The sequence below is a fragment of the Mauremys mutica genome, chromosome 7 (genome assembly GCF_020497125.1).
Source record: "Mauremys mutica isolate MM-2020 ecotype Southern chromosome 7, ASM2049712v1, whole genome shotgun sequence".
Lineage (NCBI taxonomy): Eukaryota > Metazoa > Chordata > Testudines > Geoemydidae > Mauremys > Mauremys mutica.
In genome coordinates, this window is record NC_059078.1 from 99,299,156 (window position 1) to 99,320,875 (window position 21,720).

At 41.6% G+C, this 21,720-nt stretch overlaps 1 protein-coding gene across 5 annotated transcripts in view; it reads left to right on the forward strand.

The window, feature by feature from the left end:
- CC2D2B (coiled-coil and C2 domain containing 2B) overlaps positions 1–21,720 on the forward strand; it is a 111,028-nt gene that overhangs the window by 30,894 nt on the left and 58,414 nt on the right. For all 5 annotated transcript variants that reach the window (XM_045023935.1, XM_045023937.1, XM_045023936.1 and 2 more), the window contains 9 exons: positions 500–636; positions 763–888; positions 3,181–3,390; positions 5,287–5,384; positions 7,378–7,518; positions 9,160–9,295; positions 9,631–9,752; positions 10,271–10,448; positions 11,223–11,373. In XM_045023935.1, the coding sequence (XP_044879870.1) occupies positions 500–636; positions 763–888; positions 3,181–3,390; positions 5,287–5,384; positions 7,378–7,518; positions 9,160–9,295; positions 9,631–9,752; positions 10,271–10,448; positions 11,223–11,373 (1,299 nt within the window). The remainder of the gene's footprint in view (positions 1–499; positions 637–762; positions 889–3,180; positions 3,391–5,286; positions 5,385–7,377; positions 7,519–9,159; positions 9,296–9,630; positions 9,753–10,270; positions 10,449–11,222; positions 11,374–21,720) is intronic.

Sequence of the window (21,720 nt, forward strand, 5' to 3'; positions counted from 1 at the left end):
AATAATTATTACTAATAATAATATGTGCTCAGATGAAATGTGCTTTATAAATGCAAAGTATAGTAGTAATATTAATTCATAGATGTGGTTCAGCACAGGCAACAACAGCAGTACACTTCCTCATACCGCACTGCCAAATCTTTCTTAACCCTCACCTGGAGGAGTCACCCCTTAGGTTGAGAGGGTAGTTTAGTCTCTGTGTCAGCTGACTCCTTGGGAGCCTTCTTTTCCGGCAGTAAGAAAGCTGACTGGATTGGGAACAGTTTGATGTTATCAGAATTACTTATATGACTTATGTTCTTGTGTTAGAAATAGTTATGGAATGGTGTTACTTACAGTAGCATCAAGAACAAAACCTTTGATCACTCTTTCGCTTTATGCTTTCAAGTAAAAAAATTAGAGCAGTACAAATACTCAGGGTTTTTTTAAATTTTAGTTTTACATTTTATTTGCATCACTTTTAGTTGAAAATTTACATGCAGTAATTGTTGTTTTCAAGTGGTTCACAGCTTTAAACTACCAAAAGGCATGATGCCACGCATCCTAGAAGATGAAGGATTGTATATTCCAAGAAAACCAGAAATTTGTAGGAGAAGTTATAACAAAATGGAAAATCGTCTTCTGAAACAAGAAGGGGTAAATATATTGTTCTATTAAAAGCTAAAAATGCTGTATGTAAAATAAAACCAGTAAATGAAATGTATAGAATTTTTTAACATGTCATATGTACATCTATTGAAATTCTGAAATATTTCTAACAAGGGCAAAAACTGGTTTGAAGAAAGTGGGGAAATAATTTCATTACCTTCTCCAATCAAACAATCACAAAACTTCAGAAAACGTTTTCCTCTTAAGACTGGTCCAGGATTAAAGACAATATACAAGAAGGTCAGCTATTACTACTTTTTACAGCTATAGTTATTCAGAGGACTTTATCTAGACAATACAACAAAAATCAATAGCTTGTATTTTTTTCATGGCAAAATATTTCATTAGGCAGTGTTCAAACTACCTTTCATGGAGTGTCAGTCTCAAGAATGGGTGATAATACTGTTTAGATGGACACATTTGATATTGCACAGACTGTTCCTCACTAAATTTTAAAAATCAGAAAAGTCTGTGCACTGAGGAGTCTCAGCATTGTTACCTTTTGACCTGAGCAGGTAGCCAAAATCTGGTTGTAGCAGGTTGTTTCCATTAAGAGGAGAAGTTGATGATAGAGTGAGGTATTTCTTTGATGCAATCCTATTTATTTACCTAATATGTACATAAAGACCTGTTTCCTTGAAAACAGATGGGATCAAACAGCAGGAGGCAGGAGTAGTTTCTTTGCTCACTCTTTGAAGTCCCTTTCCAGCTAACACATAGCCCAAAAGTGCTCTCTCAGCTTTTCCTCAAGCACACACACTACCAGTTCTTCTGTGGCAATGTCCTCAGCTTTCAGCTGCCTTCTCTCTCCGCTTCTTTGGTGTTGCTGCTGCTGCTTCTCTCTCACACACAGACATATACAGTTCTACCAGTTAATGCCCTAGCCCTTGCATTTGCTTTATCAGTCACCAGGGAAACCTCTTGGGCCACATGGTTACTCAAGCTTTGTTAGGTATCCATATTTTGGGTGATGCTCCTATTGTTTCAGCTATCTGGTTGAATAAAGTAGTTCAATTGCTTTTTATACTTAACCTGAATGAAAGGTTACACTAACCAATTTCAGCAAGGTTTAATGCAACCCATAAGAGTATATAGTTTAGTCTGAAATTAATGTATTTTAATATCTTCCATTTTTCCTTGAATATTTATAAATCCAATTCTTTTAAGAGTAATTTAATCCCAGCATACAAAACCGACCTGCCACTCTAGTTAAGGCACACATTTGGCCTCTTTGAGCGTCTGGCATTCCCATCCAACATCAGATAAAGTGTAAATACTTTGTATTCGGTCAGATTTACCCTTTTTCTTGGATTTGGCTTTTTGGTAACACAAATTCTCCCCAAGCCTGACTGTTTCTAGAGTTCCCTGCAAGACATCCCTATCTTTGCTGCTCATTCTTTCTGACCACATGGTCATGCCCACTTCATATCTTCCTACAATGAGTCAGCAGAATTTACTTAGCTGCTTTAAGCATGGTTCTGATACTTGCTAACGAAAAGTTCTGTGTTCCTCTTTGGGGCTGTAGATCTTGCTATCTGTTATACCTTGAGTGGTGGGTGGAGCAGGTTATCGGGTAGAGCAGCCATTCAGGGAAATCTTTGAACATCTTTGAGTGGGGGATTGGGAGTGGGCTCTTCAACAGCCCAAAAAGGATGGCATAGAAGGTGGTGCTGGGCATGGCCCATGTTGTGGGCTACTGACTACAATTATGCAGATCCAGTGGTCCTAATATACCACTCAGTTACTGCAAGGAGAGGGGCAGGAGTTATTCCAACTCATAAACTAGACTGATAGCTGTAGAGTTGCTGCAATGTAGCCTGACCTGCTGGTACAAAGGAGATTTAACTTTTGCCCCATAACCTCTGTGTACTTCACTGGCATAAAGCCCAATTAGTTGGGCTTTTTGTAGGTGAAGTGAATAGCACTATGGAACTTCCTGCTTCTTCGGCTGAGGCACTGTCTATAAATATATTCTGAGCTTGTAAATCAGCTGGCTCAGATAGCACAGTTGGCAGATTATAAAGTGCTTAATTTTAGGATAATTGGTTTTAGCATATTATCATGGATACAGAACATAGAACTAAGTTTTATTCCTGGCTCTGTCACTGACTTACTATGTGATCTTGAACAAGTCACTGAACTGCCCCATGGCTCCACCTTTTTTTAAAAAACGGGATCAGTGAATTGCTTACCCACTTTTTATAAAGTGCTTTGATACTTGAGAGATAGTGTCATATTGGTGCAAATTCTATTATTACATCAGTACATGATTGTCTCCTTTCACATTTATTGTCTGAATATGAGGGAATCTGTTATTTGTCTGAGGCTGACTTTAGTTAGAAAGTACTGCAGTTTAAGGTTACTACCATTTTGTTGAGTACCACAGACTGAAATCACTCTGTATTTTGAGACTAGAGTTTTGGATTTTGAAAGAAGAAAACTCTTACAGATACAGTTACTGTTAAGTAACACTGCCTTTCAAAAATGTGAAATAAAGACATTTATTTATTTGTTTTGTTTATTTTAAAACAGGCAATGCAACCTGAATTGGAAAGCTGCATCATAACTAAATCAGGGGGTCAAAGAGAACTTTATCAACTAGATCTCAATATATCAAGTTTATTGTTCAGCCACCATCCTCTTTTCAGCCAAGAACATGTGTTGGCTGCTAGGTTGCTCCAACTTTATGAATGCTTTCAGAAGAGACAACAGCATAATATAGCTCTTTTGCTATCTGAAAAGGTAAGAAAATGCTTCATTTTTTAAATGTGGATAGTTTCAGAAATAAAAGATGCACAGTTCAGGAGGGGATGGAAATGTGTATGTATATGTACGTATGAATTGTAGGTGGAGTGTCAGCAAAGGCTATTGTTAAGTTTGCCTAAAATTTTCCATTATAAGACCCTGTTTTCAGTTCCTTATAACTTTGCCAAATTTAAAATCTTTGAGCTAAAATATTCTGTGCGGGGTGTCTACCTCGGGCTAAATTTTTGGGGAGAGAGGGGGCGTAGGGATAGAGTTTCAGAAAAATGGATCAACCATTTCTGAGACCAAAACTAGTGAAAAATGTTTTTTCTAATGTTAACATGTTGTTATAACTGTTTCGGTGAGAAACTAGCATGCCCAAACTTTGTAGCAGGGTAGAGGTCACCCTGGATTCAGAAAGGTGCCTTTTTCTGTCCCTGTGAAAATCCACCTAAATTTAGCCAAATGTATAAGTCTCTGTAAATCACTGTGTGTATATGCTCAGTAGAGTTTAGTTGGAGGCTGGCACCTAAATTCTCAGATTATATCTGCATGGAATGTACTCTGGCCCAGGGATACAGGGGCTGACCAGGATTCTTCCTGCAATTGCTTTTCCCAGTCACTGGGGACCACTGTGATGTAGTGCTTGAGAGCTGGAAGATTGTCTCTTCTGTGCTCTCAGTTCTCCCCTTGCTGGCACCCAAGCAGTACAAAAGAGAAGGGAAGAATCAGAAGGGTGAGGTGCGATGTGGTGACAGGGCAGGCTAAGGGGTAAAAGCTGGGAGGGATAAGAGAAGGGAGGGAAGAGTTACAGTCTAGGGAAGACACACATAATTGGCTGGCAACATTTTTGTGTTTATGGGAATAATGGAGATACTCCCCAATGTGGCTATACCTGTAGTTAGCAGCTCATTTTGCCAGCTGGTGAAACTAAATCTTTGCACTATAAAAACATTTTTTCAAACTAATTCAGATGTGTTGGGTTATTGGCTTATGTGACAACGAACATTTCATAATTAAATAAGAAAAGATAATATAGATCTTTGCCCTAAAAGTTCATTTAAGAAAAATAGGGGTATATTCTCTGTTTGACTCACAAGGATTTATTAATGCGGTTAATATTTAATTTCTATTAATAGAAGCCTTGTATGCAAATGTTCACTGATCAAGATGATGAAAAAATATCTCTTAATTTGGTTGCAAAGGTTCAGTCTCCCAATAGGCTTGAAAGTCAAGTCTCTCTAAGTAAATATCCTCTGATTCAGATGCATATTTGATGTTGTTTACTTAGAGCCAGATTGTGAGCCCCTTAATATTGACTTCCGTAGAACTATACTGCTCAACATTGTGGCTAAGGGACTGACAATCTTTACCTTTACTAACAAAAGTACCAGGCTGTAACCATACTACACTCATGTGGAAAAACCTTCAAAGTGTTAGAAATTCAAATTTCCACTCATGTAGTTGCTTCTCAATCATACCAGGTTAAGAATGGTGTTTACTACTCCTAAACCTTTTGATCTCCCTGTTAATATTTTTTTTTAAACAGAGTTGCCAAAATACACATCTTTGAGAAAGACCCGATTATGACATTTTGGGTTCTTTGATAAATAATCTACATTTTATAGTTTTCTGTAGCACTGAAAATCGAATACAAAAACTGATCAAAAGGGTCTGAATTAACAGTACAAAAATCAGAAAAAGTAAAGGTAAAGCTGCCATTTCATCTTTAATGAATTTCTTTGTACCTTTTAGGTATGATTATGTTTGGTATTTCATCAGCATAATACGTTAATATTTTTATTAGGTTTGCTGAATGCAGTAGGAACTTATCACTAATCAGCTGAAAAGTTTTTAACTTTTTCAAAACAATGTATGGGATTTTTATTACAGCTTAAGGCATTAATAAATGCTACCAAAATAATAGAAAGTAGTTTGGAAGCAAGCCAACTGAGCAGGAAAACTTTAGATGACTACCAATGGCAAATAAGGTAATGTAATTATTGAAAAGAACCAAGCATATTACAACTACACTATGCAACTGTCAGTTCTGTTTTCTTTTGACAACTTGTATCTCTATTCAGTCTACTCCTTAGAATTCCTTAATAAACATCCATTTTTATAATGCGTAACTATTGTAATACTGCACTATTTTCTAAACACACAACTACTACATTTTTTTATGAGAACTGTACATAAGCTTCTGGATTTGTTTTTAAATATTGATGGTAAAACGCTGCTGCAATAGATTTTGGAGTTACTTATATTTGGTTTAATTTCAAATTTTAAAAAATAATATTCTTCATACTGTTCCTGACCTTAACTTGACATGCCCACATTTCCAGTATTTTCCATTTTTCTCATTCCCAGCATCTATCATGACTAATGTAACTTCTTTTCCCACAGAGAGACAGAATTAAAAATACATTGTGACTTTTCTGCAGTAGCTGATGCACAGTAGCAGTTATAGTGGTGAAAGTCTCATAGCATAGATATTTAATTGTTTTTATTATTTGGTGATAACAGCATGCTCAGCACTGTACAAAACCTAGAGAAATACACAGTCCTTACTCCAAGAATCTTATATTTTAGACAAACAGTACATTTTTAACACAGACCATAAAGCACCGGATGGCTTGTCTTTGGAATGACGTTGTGCTGTAGAACAGCCTCTTTCAAGTAACTGGAAAGTGTTCTCTTACTGGAAGCAAGAAAGTTGTATGATATGCAAATTATAATATAAAATTTTTCTTGTTACGGTGAATGTGGAAATTGGATATAACAGAGTTGTTTGATATATTTAACAATATATTTAGCTATATCATGCCACAAGTAATCCTATTGAAGTCTGTGGAACTACTTGCATGGGTAAAGGCAACAGGTGTCACTGTTCAAGGCTTAGCTGTACCTGTGATGCTTCTCTGGGCTGTCTAAGTGTACCCACAGAGGTGCCAGGCCTGGTGCCTTCTCTTGGTGGAATTCTACAATTATGTCTACACTGCAAGTAGACACCCATGGCTGGCCTGTGCCGCTGATTCAGGCTCATAGGTGTTTGGGCTCAGGCTCCAACCTGAGCTCTGGAATCCCCCCACCTTATAGGGTCCTAGAGCCTGGGCTCCAGTCTAAGTAACAAGACTCCAGAGGAGTCTTTATTGTTTGCATCTAATAATACAGGAATTTAGTTTCTTTTTAGATATTTTTTCTACAGTTTGTGTAATGAAAAGAGGCTTACATGCCCACCAAATCATGAGAAGCAAAAAGAAGTATGGGCCAAACCTGCAAAGTACTTGGATCCATATCAGAACCACCCCAGAATTTATGGGCCATTTGGTTCTAGAGTTTTGGTTTGAGGCCATCTCTAAACAAAAATAGTTGATATTTATACAGAGGCTATTAGGCAGAAAGTAATACCATGACAAAGCAATCTTATTCTTTTAATCTCCTATGGAACATCCAAGATACTAAGCAGGGAAGTCTGACAGTTTAATAAATTTCTGTCTGAATATCTACAAACCAGAATCTCAGGTTACCTTTGTTCAGTCCTCACCTCAGTAATTATGGGTCACTGACAGAATTTTAAGGAACAAGTGTAGAGAATAAGATGTGGTTTCTCATTTTATTCCCATATTAATTAGTCAACATGCCAGACTCTTTTTTTTTTCAGATTTGTACAGTAAATCTTTTTGTATTTCAGAAAACCTGCATACTGTTCTTGCATATTTTTCTTCCCTTTCCCACTTAATGCAGGCAAAGGACCAAATTCACATTGTTGTGTGCTGTACCTGAAAAAAATCTGCTAGTGTATGTGCAAAGAATCGATGGAAAATGAATATGCAGATTTTAATAAACTAAGCCTGTGCCTGTGGAATAAAGTATTTTAAATGTGTTCTATTTAAAACTTGAAGTTTGGCGGTATAATTATAGACTGTCTGATTTTGTTATCAGAGAATTAGATTATCTTTTTGTTGTATATTTTTATTGCAGAGATACCAAGAAATTGTATGACCTAGAACAGCAAAAAGATATTTCTTTAATACATAGTATGTTAAAAGTCTGGAAACAAATAAAGTCTGTACGTAGACAGCAAGAATATACAAGTACACCTGTAAAATTACAGTTTCAAAAGTAAGTTGATATGATATCCTTTCAGAGTGTCTCCGAAATGTCTGTGTAAACGAGCTATATTGAAATTGCCAATTAAAAATAGCCTACATCTGTAGCACATATTACAGAGAGTATATTTTGTATACTGTAAGAACTACATATAATTTTTCAAACATATATACTTATAAGTATTAACATTGGTGATAATGAAAAGAAAGGAAAAGTTTAGCTATTAAGTACCAATTTTTTGAATTAGAAGAGCAGTTGAGTAGTGGAATAAGCTATTCAGTCAACTTAGACTCTCTCTGCTTTCTGGGTGCTGGTCTGATCTGTTCCAGACATAAGAGAGTCTCCTCCCAGTCAAGATGTAAAATTAGGAATGGTAAATTCTCAATACAATTTTTCAAAGATACTTTATAAAAATGTAGCTGGATGCAATATCTCAAACATCATCAGAGGGGCTATATACACCATTTCAGTTCTTAGGCTGGAATAGCTGTTGCAGATAGCTGTGTTGGAGCCTATTGACTTTCCTGTGTTGGTTTGACATTAAGCTAGTTCTCATGCTATCATTTGGACAGCACAGAGGCCTCCAAATTCATTATGTGCCTCCATGATACTCTGTTCTGAGCCAAATCTGGCACATGAAGGGGTAGGATGCCTGTGAAGGACAGATATCAGTTGACACTATCCAGTGATTGTGTTTTAGGTCTTCCGGAAGAGCGGGGGAGGTGTCTTTTCCATCCTGCTTTCATTGGGTCAAATTTGAAAATGATTCTCATAGTGAAGTTGGTAGGCATTCGAAGCGGATGGTTTACCACCTTAGAGAGGGTTGGGTGTATTGGAGAGAGTGGGACCTGTTTAGCTAGAACCCAGATTTCTTGGGTTTGAGGGGAGGACTCTAACCCTAGGTTCCGGTTCCCTAGGTGGGAATTCCCACACAGTCTGATTGTACTGGTGTTGTGTTGGGTAGATGGCCCTTCACTCTAGATGCCCTTATCTAGTGCAACTAATACCATATTTTCTGTGTTCTGACATTTCATTAATTGAAATAGACTTTCTATTAGTATATTTAGAAAGCTGCAGTCAAAAAAACCTGCATGTGTTTCATAACCAGGTTTACATGGAATACAATTTTGGAAAAGGACATTTATTTGGTGAATGTAGTGTACTTATAGTGTTGTCCTTAGATCCATATTTTCATAGCTCTCTTATAAATTAGGATTGTGGTTAGTTAAGGTATTGCCTGAAATGTTGATTGATAATTCTCTATCAGTCCTTATAAATTTCCTATTGTAAATTTTGTAATTATGTAATTATTTTATGGTAATGAAAATTGATTTTAAGAAGTTCAAATACAAGTATTGAGCATCAGTATCTTGAAAAGAGATTAACAAAACAAAACAAAACAAAAAGCATGGGTTTTGCACTTGATGTAGACATCTCCCTTCCCTAAACATTCTAACTAAAGCAAATAATTACAGAAAGTGTTTTTAATTTATAATCCTGTTGATATCTTCCACGAGTTTCAAACTCTGATGTATTGTGAGGTAACACTTTGTAGTATTTGTTCTACATTGGAAGATTATAGTGTGTGATCTAACAACTATAGCTACATTTTTCTAATTATAATATTTAAATGTTTTGTATCCATGTTTGAAGAAGGCTGACCAAGAAAAATAATGAGGATAAATATAAGGCAGGATTAGCACAAGATGCTGAAAAAGGCAGATGGCTGGAGGGAGAAGATAATATTGATAACCCTGACAATATTTCAGAGACTTGGGGAAAACAGAAGGTACTTAAATTATGAGGTTTTAAAATAATCGATATTGTGTGCCTGATCCTTTTCACATTGTAGCTAATGAGAGTTTTGTCACTCACTTTTATGACAGCAGTGTAGTGCTCCTTGATTTGCTAGAGAAAGCAGTTGCTTTAGAATTGTGGAAATCAAGGTGATGCTGTTTATGTCCCAGATCCAGTGAAAATTTAGGTGGAGGTTTTCAAAGGGACCAAAGGAGCTTAATCGTTTTTTATAGATATGTTATGATAACCAGTTTGAATGTAGGAAATTAATGCTTGTGCTAAAAAAGATATGTTACAAACAGTTAAAATACTGATACTGGTTTCTAGGGATGTTTGGATTCAGTTCCTCCATTGGTGAGTTCAGCACAACTTGCAGAGATAAAGGAACCTCTTTTCATACCACATCTCACTTTGACTGCAGAAATAACAGCAGTGTCCAAGTGTCCCATGTAAGTTGTAATTATTAAATTGCAAAATATTTATTTCTCTGCCAAGGTAGAATAATGATATGTATGTTTTAATTTCACATATCTTTAGAAATTAGTGTATTATAATTTGAAAGTAAATAGCTTCAAAATAATTCATTTAAATTAAAAATTTAGACTTTGTTTTTTTAAGAAAACTAAATCTTATATTAAAATAAAATTTAACATTAATGCCATCATCTTTCAAGGAATTATGCACATGCTTAATCTTATGCAGTCCCATTGACTTCACAGTGTGTAAAGTTGAGCACATGCATGGGTCTTTTTCACAAATGTAGGCTAAATATTTCTTTATTATGTACTCAATATTAATCTTTGATAGCAAATGTGCATGATTTGTATTCCCTTGAAATTAACCAATATGCTAAGCTTTTGTGTTTTTGTGATGCTACGGTAACTGTTGCACTTTAGTCACCAGTTTGTTACTCTGAGTTTGATTATCTAGAATTAATTAAATCTGTATTATATTTGGTAATTTATAGGTATGAACAGAAGAGAAGAGCCAAAGTTCAGAGGCAACAGTATTTTATTAAAATATTTTACAATGAAAAGCAAGTCTCTTGCACTTCAGTAGCTCCCCTACAGCTGGATTTTAGAGTAATGTTTCAGCAAATTTTTAGTATTCAGTTATTAAATTGGCCTGAATCTCTTCGATTGGAGGTATAGTAATGTAATTTACTTTTGTACTTCGTTTCTGTGTGATATTTTAGGTCTGATCCCCAACTTGCATTAAAATCCATATTGATATAAGTCAGTTAGCCTGATACCAGTCCTAGGCAAAATAATGGCAAAGCTGATAGCAGGATTCAGTCACTAAAGAAATGATTTAATGGTCCTTTCTGGCATTAAAAATCTATGACTTTAATGGAAATTGGATTGGCCCCTTAATGTTTGTGTTTTCTGTCATGTTATAGTTTCTTTATAAAATTAGCATACAAAATACCAAACCAAATTTTCAAAAACAGCTGTCCAAGTTACAATTGCAGAATATATGTATGCCTATACAAACAGGCTATTGTTTGACAGGAACATTGGCCCAGTGGTTAGGATGCTAGGGATTGTGAGATTCAGGTTCAGTTCGCTCTGTTGCCATAGACTTACTGTGTGACCTTAGGCACGAGACACTTAGTCTCTCTGTGCCTTAGTTCTTACAAATGGGTATAATAGTACCTCATGAGATGTTAAGAGAATTTTTTTTAAAGACTGTGAGGTGCTCAGATACTATGGAAATGGAGACCATATAAGTAGTTAAGAAAGATTTTGCAAACAGAACCACTTTTTCATTACAAGTACATATTCTGTCTGTCTAAACTTATATTAATCCTCCTTTTTGGAGTTTCTTCCCCCTCCCCACAGCTTCTTTCAGAATCTCTTTGCTGGAACTTGTTCTTTTTTGACACATCTTAACTACAGCACAAATTGTTTTATTTTTAGATTTGTGAATCATCTAAAAGGACAAATATGTTGGCCAAAATATATTTACCTATTCCTGACAATACTGTACTGCAAAGCAAAGGTGTATTGGAACAGGCAGAATTTAGCTGTGACCAGCAAGTTAAACCCATAAATGGAGAAGTGGGAAGCAGTAAGTTACTTATATGTGAAAAAGATTTGAGCCTGGCTTAGTGGTCTGTTGGCAGTATAGTGCACTGTGAGACCGAGGTCTTAAGTCTAAATTCTTTGACTGATGCTTGAAGAAGAGTTGATAGTCTCCTCAGGGAGTAGTGTTTGGCCTCCTTGCTCCTGACCTCTTACACCAAACCTGTGGTAGTATTTAGTATTTTTCAGAGCTATGTCAGAGTGAAAGCACTTTGCGTTACTCTAACACTGAGACCTTCCTTTGAAATCCCATTCCTGTAGCTCACTCTGCCATGACACAGACACTTGGTGATTCTTCCTCCTTTGTTCTCATGGGCAAAATGATGACCATTCACCATCCAGGATTTTCCTGCTATTTATAGACTTATAGACTCATAGACTTTAAGGTCAGAAGGGACCATTATGATCATCTAGTCTGACCTCCTGCACAATGCAGGCCACAGAATCTCACCCATCCACTTCTATAACAAACCCCTAGCCTATGTCTGAGTTATTGAAGTCCCCAAATTGCGGTTTGAAGACCTCAAGCTGCAGAGAATCCTCCAGCAAGTGACCCGTGCCCCATGCTGCAGAGGAAGGCGAAAAACCTCCAAGGCCTCTGCCAATCTGCCCTGGAGGAAAATTCCTTCCCGACCCCAAATATGGCGATCAGGTAAACCCTGAGCATGTGGGCAAGACTCACCAGCCAGCACCCAGGAAAAAATTTTCTGTAGTAACTCAGATCCCAACCCATCTAACATCCCATCACAGACCACTGGGCATACTTACCTGCTGATAATCAAAGATCAATTGCCAAATTAATTTCCAAAATTAGGCTATCTCATCATACCATCCCCTCCATAAATTTATCAAGCTTAGTCTTAAAGCCAGATATGTCTTTTGCCCCCACTACTCCCCTTGGAAGGCTGTTCCAGAACTTCACTCCTCTAATGGTTAGAAACCTTCGTCTAATTTCAAGTCTAAACTTCCTAGTGTCCAGTTTGGAGCTTCCTTCTCTGCTTATCCAGTTGGATTAATACCTCACTGAGAGAAACACATAAGAAGTTTGACTTCTTTGAGCAGTGTCCCTATGGTTGCTCCACTTCAGGTGCATGTGCACCCCTCGAGTCCTTGATCCGAGATTTTCTGTTAGCAGCATCTGTTCAACCTGCACATGCATTCTAGGAATCCTTGTGCCATTCACCGAGGTGAGATAGGGCTGCTTGGTGAACCATTCTAAGTTCCTAATCAACATCTCAGCCTGAGACGGAGCCTTAGTATGTCTGCCTTGAGCATGCCTTGTCTATCTCATGTACAGTTTCTTATGGTTGGTTGTTTAGGATTAGCTTAGTGCAGTTAATTGTTAGTAGATAGTTTATAGTTAGTTAGTTAGATATAAGTAGTGACAAGATTGATTTGTTTCCTTTCCCTCCCTTTGGAGAGTCTAATTCTCCTGATAGGGCATGCCAGGCTCACCTCTCCTGTTGAGAGGCTATGCCTGTTAGTGACACCCATTCCAAGTATATTTGTTTGAGGGAGTCTCACAGCTCCCAGAAGTACAACTTCTGCCTGGCCCTCATATCCAGGGCAAGGAAGAACAGTGTGATTAAACTGAGAACTGAGACTGTTCATGATGGAGTGCTCCCTTTGACATGCTTCTGAGTCAGGTCAGGAGTTTCCCAGACCCCCACTCCATCCAGTACATCTGTCTCTGGACAGATCAAATGGCCCTTCAGCCTCAGTGCAAGTTCCTAAGAAAAGGAAGGCTATGGAAACTTCAGAGAAAGCTTTGAAGAAGAGGCACTCGGACACTCTCATCATAAGGAGCTAGTTCTTAAATGGCCCCAGTCCTCTGCTAGATCCATAGTCTTGGAAGCCTCGACCTCTTGGCTCAGTACCATAAAGGCAAAAGACTCCTCCTGTATTAGCGGAAAGTCCTGGAGAAACACATCTCTGATAGGGTGCTGGTACCATCTACCAGGGACAAGATGGGCATGAATAAGCACTCCAGACAGTTACCTTCTGGCACAGCCCCACCATCAGTACCTACCCACTCAGCACCCTTGGTACCAGGCAAACCACAGTGTCGATATATTCCCAGTCAGTGGTACAGCCTTCTTCAGCTACCAATTTGGTCCCAATTCCTACTTAGTACCACAAGAATTAAGGACTTGTTTGTGATGGATGAACCAGAGTTCCCATTGCTCATGTGTACCGAATGCCTCTGGGTACTGAGACACTGATTTCCAGCTTACCATTGTTTTCCGGTTCCACGGGACTCTCAACCCTTTTTCACTGGTGTTCCCCAGTTGGAGGATACTGAGGAGGATGAAGAAGACTTCTGGTTAGTCTTTTCTATTTCTGTACATGGTGCTTCTACACATCCCAGGGCTGCTTATCAGTAGCGATTCACTAGACCACCAACACTATTACATAGGGAGGTTGGAATTGGACAGTCCTCTGCCCCACTCAAAACTGAGTGATAGCAGGCACGTATCGGCCAGAGAGGGGGTGCTTTCATGAGTCGGATACCAACTCTATTATATTATGATATCAGGGGTGAGGATCTTCAGACCGACCCTGATCCACAAGGGCCGCAAAGAGGCAGTAAAACAACTTCGGCTGAAGCAGCCACGGAAACAACAGGCAAGATTTTAACTGTTTTATTGTGTAAAGCCAGAGGCAGAGGTCGAAAGAGAGCCACAGGCAAAGGCAGTAGCACAACAAAGCCAGTGTCAGAGGCAGAGGCAAAGGAGAGCCAGAGGCAGAGGTGTACTGAAAGGACTCTTGAATGCTCTATAGGTAAGAGAGACCTGGAAGAAAAGGCCCTGACTGACAGGGGCAAGAAAAAGAATATGCCCTGACTGAAGATGGGGGCAGAAAAGGACTGAGGGAAGAACCACTGCCCGAAATCCTGTCTGAAACGGGAGGTGTATGGTGGGCTGGACTAGGTCCTGAGGCCCCCTGCTGGAGGCCTCATAGCCCTGCCTCACCCCGCCCCAGAAAAGAACAGAAGAGAAGTCCTCCTGGTAGCCTAGAGTGGGTGCAGAGGAAGCAGCCAGCCAGAGGGGCTGCTGGAGCAACCAATCAGGGGCCAGAAGGGCCATGTAAAAGGAAGCAGCAGAAGCAGAGCAGTCAGTTGTTGCCTGGAGCTTGAAGAGGGAGAACTGGGTGCCTGGCTGGCTGGAAGAACAGCTGGACCAGGGATAGGTCAATGCAGGCAGGCTGAGCCCAGGGACTGAGTCCAGAACCTAGACAGACCAGGTCAGGGTACTGTGAGGGGCCCTGCTGATCTGGTTAAAGACTGAGCCCAGGTGAGGGATGCCAAAAGGACACCAACCTAGGGTACCAAGATGGGCCCTTGTTGGGCTGTTAAAGAAGGCAGTGCCTCTGGGAAGGAAGCCTTGGTGCTATCTCCCCATACCAGGGCTGTGCACAAGAACTATAGACTATATACAGTGGAAGGGGGGATAGTGTGTCTGCTGCGTCACTGAAGACCGGCCAAAAGAACCATCGGCTGGGGGTGGGGGCACTCGTGAGAGGCAGGTGCCACCCCATCATAAGAAAAGGAAAAAGCAGGCTCCTATCTGACCGGAAGGGGGTTCCTGCAAGAGGAGAGTGCTGCTCCATTCAAAACAGAGTGATTGCAGGCATATATCAGCCAGAAAAGGGCGTTGGCAAGAGGCAGGTGCTAATGCCATTACAGCCTCATAGAGGTTATAACATCAAGCTATATCATCCACTTTATGTCCCTCCCTTTTACCCCTTTCCCTGTCCCTCTTCAGGGACCTCTCTCACGAGCTTTTATTGAAACAAGAAGTGGACTCTCCTCCAGTTAGGAGCAATAGAGCTAGTCCTGCCTCCTCACAAGGAAAAGGGTGTTACTCAAAGTATTTCCTTGTGCCAAAGGAGGATGGAGACCAATTTTGGATCTAAAACTACTAAACAAATTTGTAAAGCCTCCAAAGTTCAAGATGGTGACTCTGGCAGCTATAATTCCTTCACTAGAGGAAGTAAATTTTGTTTTTGACCCTTGACCTACAAGATGCCTATTTCGATTTAGTATTACACCCATCACACATTAAATACTGTGACAGGGTCAGGCCAGATGGCTACAGGAGAGTGATAGAAGGCAGATATATGAGCCCCAGGTTAAGTAGGTCCCCTTTCCCTGGGTAAGGTAATAGGGAAGGTTCCAGAACAATCAGGAACTTTCTGGAAACAATTAAAGCAGACAGGCTGATTAGAACACCTGCAGCCAATCAAGAAGCTGCTAGAATCAATTAAGGCAGGCTAATCAGGGCACCTGGGTTTAAAAAGGAGCTCACTTCAGTTTGTGGTGCGGGTGTGAGGAGCTGGGAGCAAGAGGCGCAAGGAGCTGAGAGTGAGAGGGTGTGCTGCTGGAGGACTGAGGAGTACAAGCGTTATCAGACACCAGGAGGAAGGCCCTGTGGTGAGGATAAAGAAGGTGTTTGGAGGAGGACATGGGGAAGTAGCCCAGGCAGTTGTAGCTCTCATGCAGCTGTTACAGGAGGAACTATAGACAGCTGCAATCCACATGGCCCTGGGCTGGAACCCGGAGTAGAGGGTGGGCCCGAGTTCCCCCCAAAACCTGCCAACTCCTGATCCAACTCAGGAAGATCTCTGAGGCTAGCAAAATCCGCCAATAAGCGCAGGGCCCACCAAGGTAGAGGAGGAACTTTGTCACAACACCTATGTTTTACTATAGGCCAGAATCATTTTCAATAGTGAATTCTTCCATCCAGCCTTTCTTTGGCCCTAAGGGTATTTTCAAAGGTCCTGGCAATAGTGGCTGCTTACCTCTGATGAAAAGAAATTCTAGTCTCTGTGTACCTCAATGACTAGCTACTCAAAACCAATCCTACAATGCAGTGCTGTCTTCACTCAGACAGCTCTTTTTTCAAGGAATTGGTCTCTAGATAAATGTATAAAAAATCCATATTAACCCCTGTACAGAAAATACTACTCAGGAGTTTTCTTTGATTTATTGGCAGTGAGGGTCTACCTTCCCATGGACAGATTCATAACTTTGTCAGATCTGGTCAGGATTATGTAGGGGAGTCCTCAAACTACAATAAGGAATTCTTGGGACACATGGCAGCTTGTACCTTTGGGACTGATCATGCAATGCTATGCCTCTGCTACTTCCAAGGCTGGCTCAGAATGTCCTATTCACCAGCCAGAGACACTTTGGACAGGTAGATCAAGGTTCCTCTCCAGGTGAGGAACTCCCTAGCCTGATTAAAAAAATCAACTCACCGGCAGTGCAGCCATTCCTCTAATTCGCCAAGCTCCAACTTTAACTGTGACAATAGATACATCACTTTTGGGAAGGGTTGCTCACCTCAATGCCCTCATGACTCAGGGCAGATAGACACCTCTGGAAACCAGTCTCCACATCAACGTGTTGGAACTTAGGGCAGTCAGAAATGCCTGCTTTCATTTCCTACCCTTCACTGGGGCAAATAAATTAGGGTCATGAGAGAAATGTGGCCTACATATTAACAAACATGGCTGAGGATTATGCAGACGGGGAAGATGAAGATGAAGAAGAGGAGGAAGACCTAGCAGAGAGCACACAGCACTCCGTGAGCCCCAGCAGCCAGGAGCTTTTTATCACCCTGACGGAATTACCCTCCTCCCAGCCCTCACAAGCCACTATCCCAGACAATGACGCCATGGAAGGGAGCTCTGGTGAGTGTACCTTTGTAAATAGCAAACATTGTTTTTTAAGCAAGCCTTTTTTAATGATTGATTTGCCCTGAGGACTTGGGATGCATTCGCAGACAGTATAGTTACTTAGAAAAGTTTGTTAACATGTCCGGGGATTGAGAGGAAATCCTCCAGGGACATCTCGATGAAGCACTCCTGTAGGTACTCCAGAAGCCTTTGCAGAAGGTTTCTGGGCAAGGCAGCCTTGTTCCGCCCACCATGGTAGGACACTTTACCACGCCATGCATGTAGCAAGTAATCAGGTATCATTGCGTGGCAAAGCATAGCAGCGTATGGTCCCGGTGACTGCTGGCATTCACGAAGCATCCGTTCTTTATCTTGTTGTGTTATCCTCAGCAAAGTGATATCGTTCAGGATAACCTGGTTAAAAATCAGGAATTTAATTAAGGGGGATGGCCATTTTCCTACTGGGTTCGTGGACTGCAGCAGCTTAAAAAAAAATCCTTTCCTCCACGTAGCCAAGTGGGGGGAGGGGAGGAATGAAATGCCAATGATCTTTTTTGTGTTTGGACAGCGGGGCTTCCCCAAGCTACCAGCCACGCAGTGGGTGGGGGGGTGGGAAGGGTGTTGATTAGCAGGGAGCTAGCGTGGTATTAGCCATGCATTGGGGGGAGGGGTAAATCACTGCAGACGCCGAAAGACAGTGGCTTACCATGGCCGCATGCAAGCTGAATTCTGATGCCCGGACCTGTGTCTGTGAGATCAGTAACTCCAGAGCTGCAGGCACTCACTATTAAGGTGAAAAATGCGACCTTGTAGGGAAATCACATGTGCTATGTAAGGTGAATAGCGCTATTCACTGTGAAAGAGTATAACCATTGTTCTGTAAAATGTATCTTTCTAAATATTTCTCTCCCTCATGCAGCTGCAAATTTTTCCACCATCCCTCCTCCATCCCAAAGGCTAGCACAGATAAGGCGGAGGAAAAAGAAGACGCGAGATGAAATGTTCTCGGATATTATGGAAGTTACACGCAATGAAAGAGCTCATCTGAATGAGTGGAAGGACGTGGTATCAAATTACAGGAAAGAGGCCAGTGAACGTGAGGACAGGAGGGACACCCGAGATGAGAGGTGGCGGCAGGAAGACCGGCAGGAAAATCAGCGGTGGCGGGATGCAACTCTGGGGCTGCTGCGTGATCAAACTGACATGCTCCGGCGTCTGGTGGAGCTTCAGGAATGGCAGCAGGATCACAGAGTGCTGCTGCAGCCCCTGTATAACCACCCTCAACCCTCACCATGTTCCACATCCTCCTCACCCAGACGTGTAAGAACGCGTGGGGGGAGGCTCCGTGCACCCGCCCACTCCACCCCCGTGGACAGCCCAACCAGAAGGCTGTCGTTAATGTGAAATTTTTTTAATGGCCTTCTCCATCCTTCCTATCCTCCTCCCAAACCACACCCTTACTTCTCTCCCTCTTTTTATAATAAATTAATAAAGAATTCATGATTTTTAAATGAGAGTGACTTTATTTGCATAAGTAAGCTGTACTCGAAGGGGGAGGGTGAGTTGCTTACAGGGAATGAGTCAATCAAGGGGGGTTGGGTGTTCATCAACAAACACAGCAGTCGCACTGTACCCTGGCCATTGATGAAGCTCGTTTTCAAAGCTTCTCTGATGCGCACCGCTTCCTGGTGTGCTCTTCTAATCTCCCTGGTGTCTGGCTGCGCGTAATCAGCGGCCAGGTGATTTGCCTCAGCCTCCCACCCCGCCATAAAGGTCTCCCCCTTACTCTCACAGAGATTGTGGAGAATACAGCAAGCAGCAATAACATAGGGGACATTGGTTTGGCTGAGGTCTGAGCGAGTCAGTAATGTCCGCCAGCGCGCCTTTAAACGGCCAAATGCACATTCCACCACCATTCTGCATTTGCTCAGCCTGTAATTGAACAGATCCTGACCACTGTCCAGGCTGCCTGTGTATGGCTTCATGAGCCATGGCATCAAGGGGTAGGCTGGGTCCCCCAGGATAACGACAGGCATTTCAACATCCCCAACTGTTATTTTCTGGTCTGGGAAGTAATTCCCTTGCTGCAGCCGTTTAAACAGAGTAGTGCTTCTGAAGACGCGAGCGTCATGAACCCTCCCTGGCCATCCCACGTGGATGTTTGTGAAACGTCCCTTGTGATCCACCAGTGCTTGCAGCACCATTGAAAAGTACCCCTTGCGGTTTACGTACTGGGTGCCCTGGCGCTGCGGTGCCAAGATAGGGATATGGGTTCCATCTATCGCCCCCCCACAGTTAGGGAATCCCAGTGCAGCAAAGCCATCCACTATGGCCTGCACGTTTCCCAGAGTCACAACCTTTCGTAGCAGCAGCTTAGTGATTGCTTTGGCTACTTGCATCACAGCAGCCCCCACAGTAGATTTTCCAACTCCAAATTGATTCCCGACTGACCGGTAGCTGTCTGGCGTTGCAAGCTTCCACAGGGCTATCGCCACTCGCTTCTCTACTGTGAGGGCTGCTCTCATCTTGGTATTATGGCGTTTCAGGGCAGGGGCAAGCAAGTCACAAAGTTCCATGAAAGTGCCCTTACGCATGCGAAAGTTTCGCAGCCACTGGGAATCGTCCCACACCTGCAACACAATGCGGTCCCACCAGTCAGTGCTTGTTTCCCGGGCCCAAAATCGGCGTTCAATGGATAGAATCTGCCCCATTACCATCAGGATCTCCAACGCGCGGGGGCCCGCGGTTTGAGAGAATTCTGTGTCTACGTCCTCATCACTGTCATCGTCGCGCTGCCGTATCCACCTCCTCCTCGCCTCGGTTTGAAGGTCCTGGTTCACCATATACTGCACGAGAGTGCGCGAGGTGTTTAAAACATGCACGATTGCGGTATTGAGCTGAGCAGGGTCCATGCTTGCTGTGTTATGGCGTCCGCACAGTTCACCAAGCAAAAAAGGCGCGAAATGCTTGTCTGCTGCTTTCAGGGAGGGAGGGGTGAGGCTGTACCCAGAACCACCCGCGACAATGATTTTTGCCCCATCAGGCACTGGGATCACAACCCGGAAATTCCAAGGGGCGGGGGAGGCTGCGGGAACTATGGGATAGCTACGGGATAGCTACCCACAGTGCAACGCTCCAGAAATCGACGCTAGCCTTGGACCGTGGACGCACACCACCGATTTAATGTGTTTAGTGTGGCCGCGCGCAATCGATTTTATACAATCTGTTTTGCTAAACCGGTTTATGTAAAATCGGAATAATCCCGTAGTGTAGACGTACCCTTAGACAAGCTTGGTACCCTTACCTGCTTCAGCTGTGCATCCAACTGCCATTCAAGCTTCTGGCCATTACTCATTTCCTCTCCCAGGATGTGGATTATGTGCTTCACACCAGTCTAGTACCAGGCACTAAAAGTTCCATTATCGCTTTGATGTACTGATGTTTGCAATACATCAGAGTGTCCTACAGAACTTTTGGTGCACAAGTAGCAGAGTCCACACAGTCGGTTAGTATGCTGCAAGCCAGTGGGCGGTAGAGTCACATTTTGGTTTGCTGCATGCTAAATTTCTGTGTAAACAAGTCCTGAGGAAGAGGTGCCTCAAGACTTCCACAGAGTGAGGATCTCAATGAGCCTTCTTCATGCTATTTTCTCTGGCATATAGTATCAGAGTGGACCAGTGAGTACTTCCTGTTCGCTAAATTTTGCCAGTAGGTTTTAACCTCTCCTCTAAGACGTTTCCTACAAAGCCTTTTTAAGGATTGCTGGGAGTTTTATTGTGTTTCCGAAGAGTTATTTGAAATCTGTAAGTCAGTGTGTGACACAGAGGCCCAATGGTGGTTCAGTAACCTGTGAGCAACTCTTGTCAGGCTTGACAAACTCACTACACCTAACACATTGCTGTCATAGCATTTATCTGTACAGAGCATCTTGTAAGATATTGAATGACAGCCAGTGGCACATTAGTCATTAATATCATTATGAATGTGTGTGTGTGTGTATGTGTGTATATATATCTATATATATAATATGAGTACTTACCGATATTATGCTTTAAAATCTGTAACCAAACAAAGGGAAAAACAGGTTTTCTTCCAGACAGGAGTGAGGGTAGTTATCTCCTTGTCTCTAATGTAATGAGCATTGTGGAGCTGAATACAATGGGAGCTGCAATTGTATGTCAACAGAAAGAGGCAGGGGGATGGCAGGATGTGAAATCAGCATGGGGAAGACACCAGAGACAAGAGCCATGGGCCGGAGTGGTGGTGGGGAGAGGGTTGTCTTGTCTTTGGGGTCAAAACAGTGAGTTGGAAGGGGGGAATATAAGGAAAAGCAAAAAGGACATTTTTGATTCATTTCACTGAAGAACACTCCTGGTGGAGGGGAGTAATTCATCAAAAATTTGGATCTTGATTTGACTGAAAATCAGCAAATTCTGCAAAAGGACTTTGAGGGTGAGAAAACTATTTTAGCCAAAGGATTGTAGCTTGCTAAAGTTATGTTTAGTCTCTTAGAAATGTGTTATACCTTTGTTTCAGTTGTAACCATATCTGTTTCTACTACCCTTACCCAGTATCACCTGAATATCTATCTTTGTTAATAGCTTCTCTTTGTTTTATCATAAGTAGATCTCAGTGCTTTAATATTAAGCAAAGT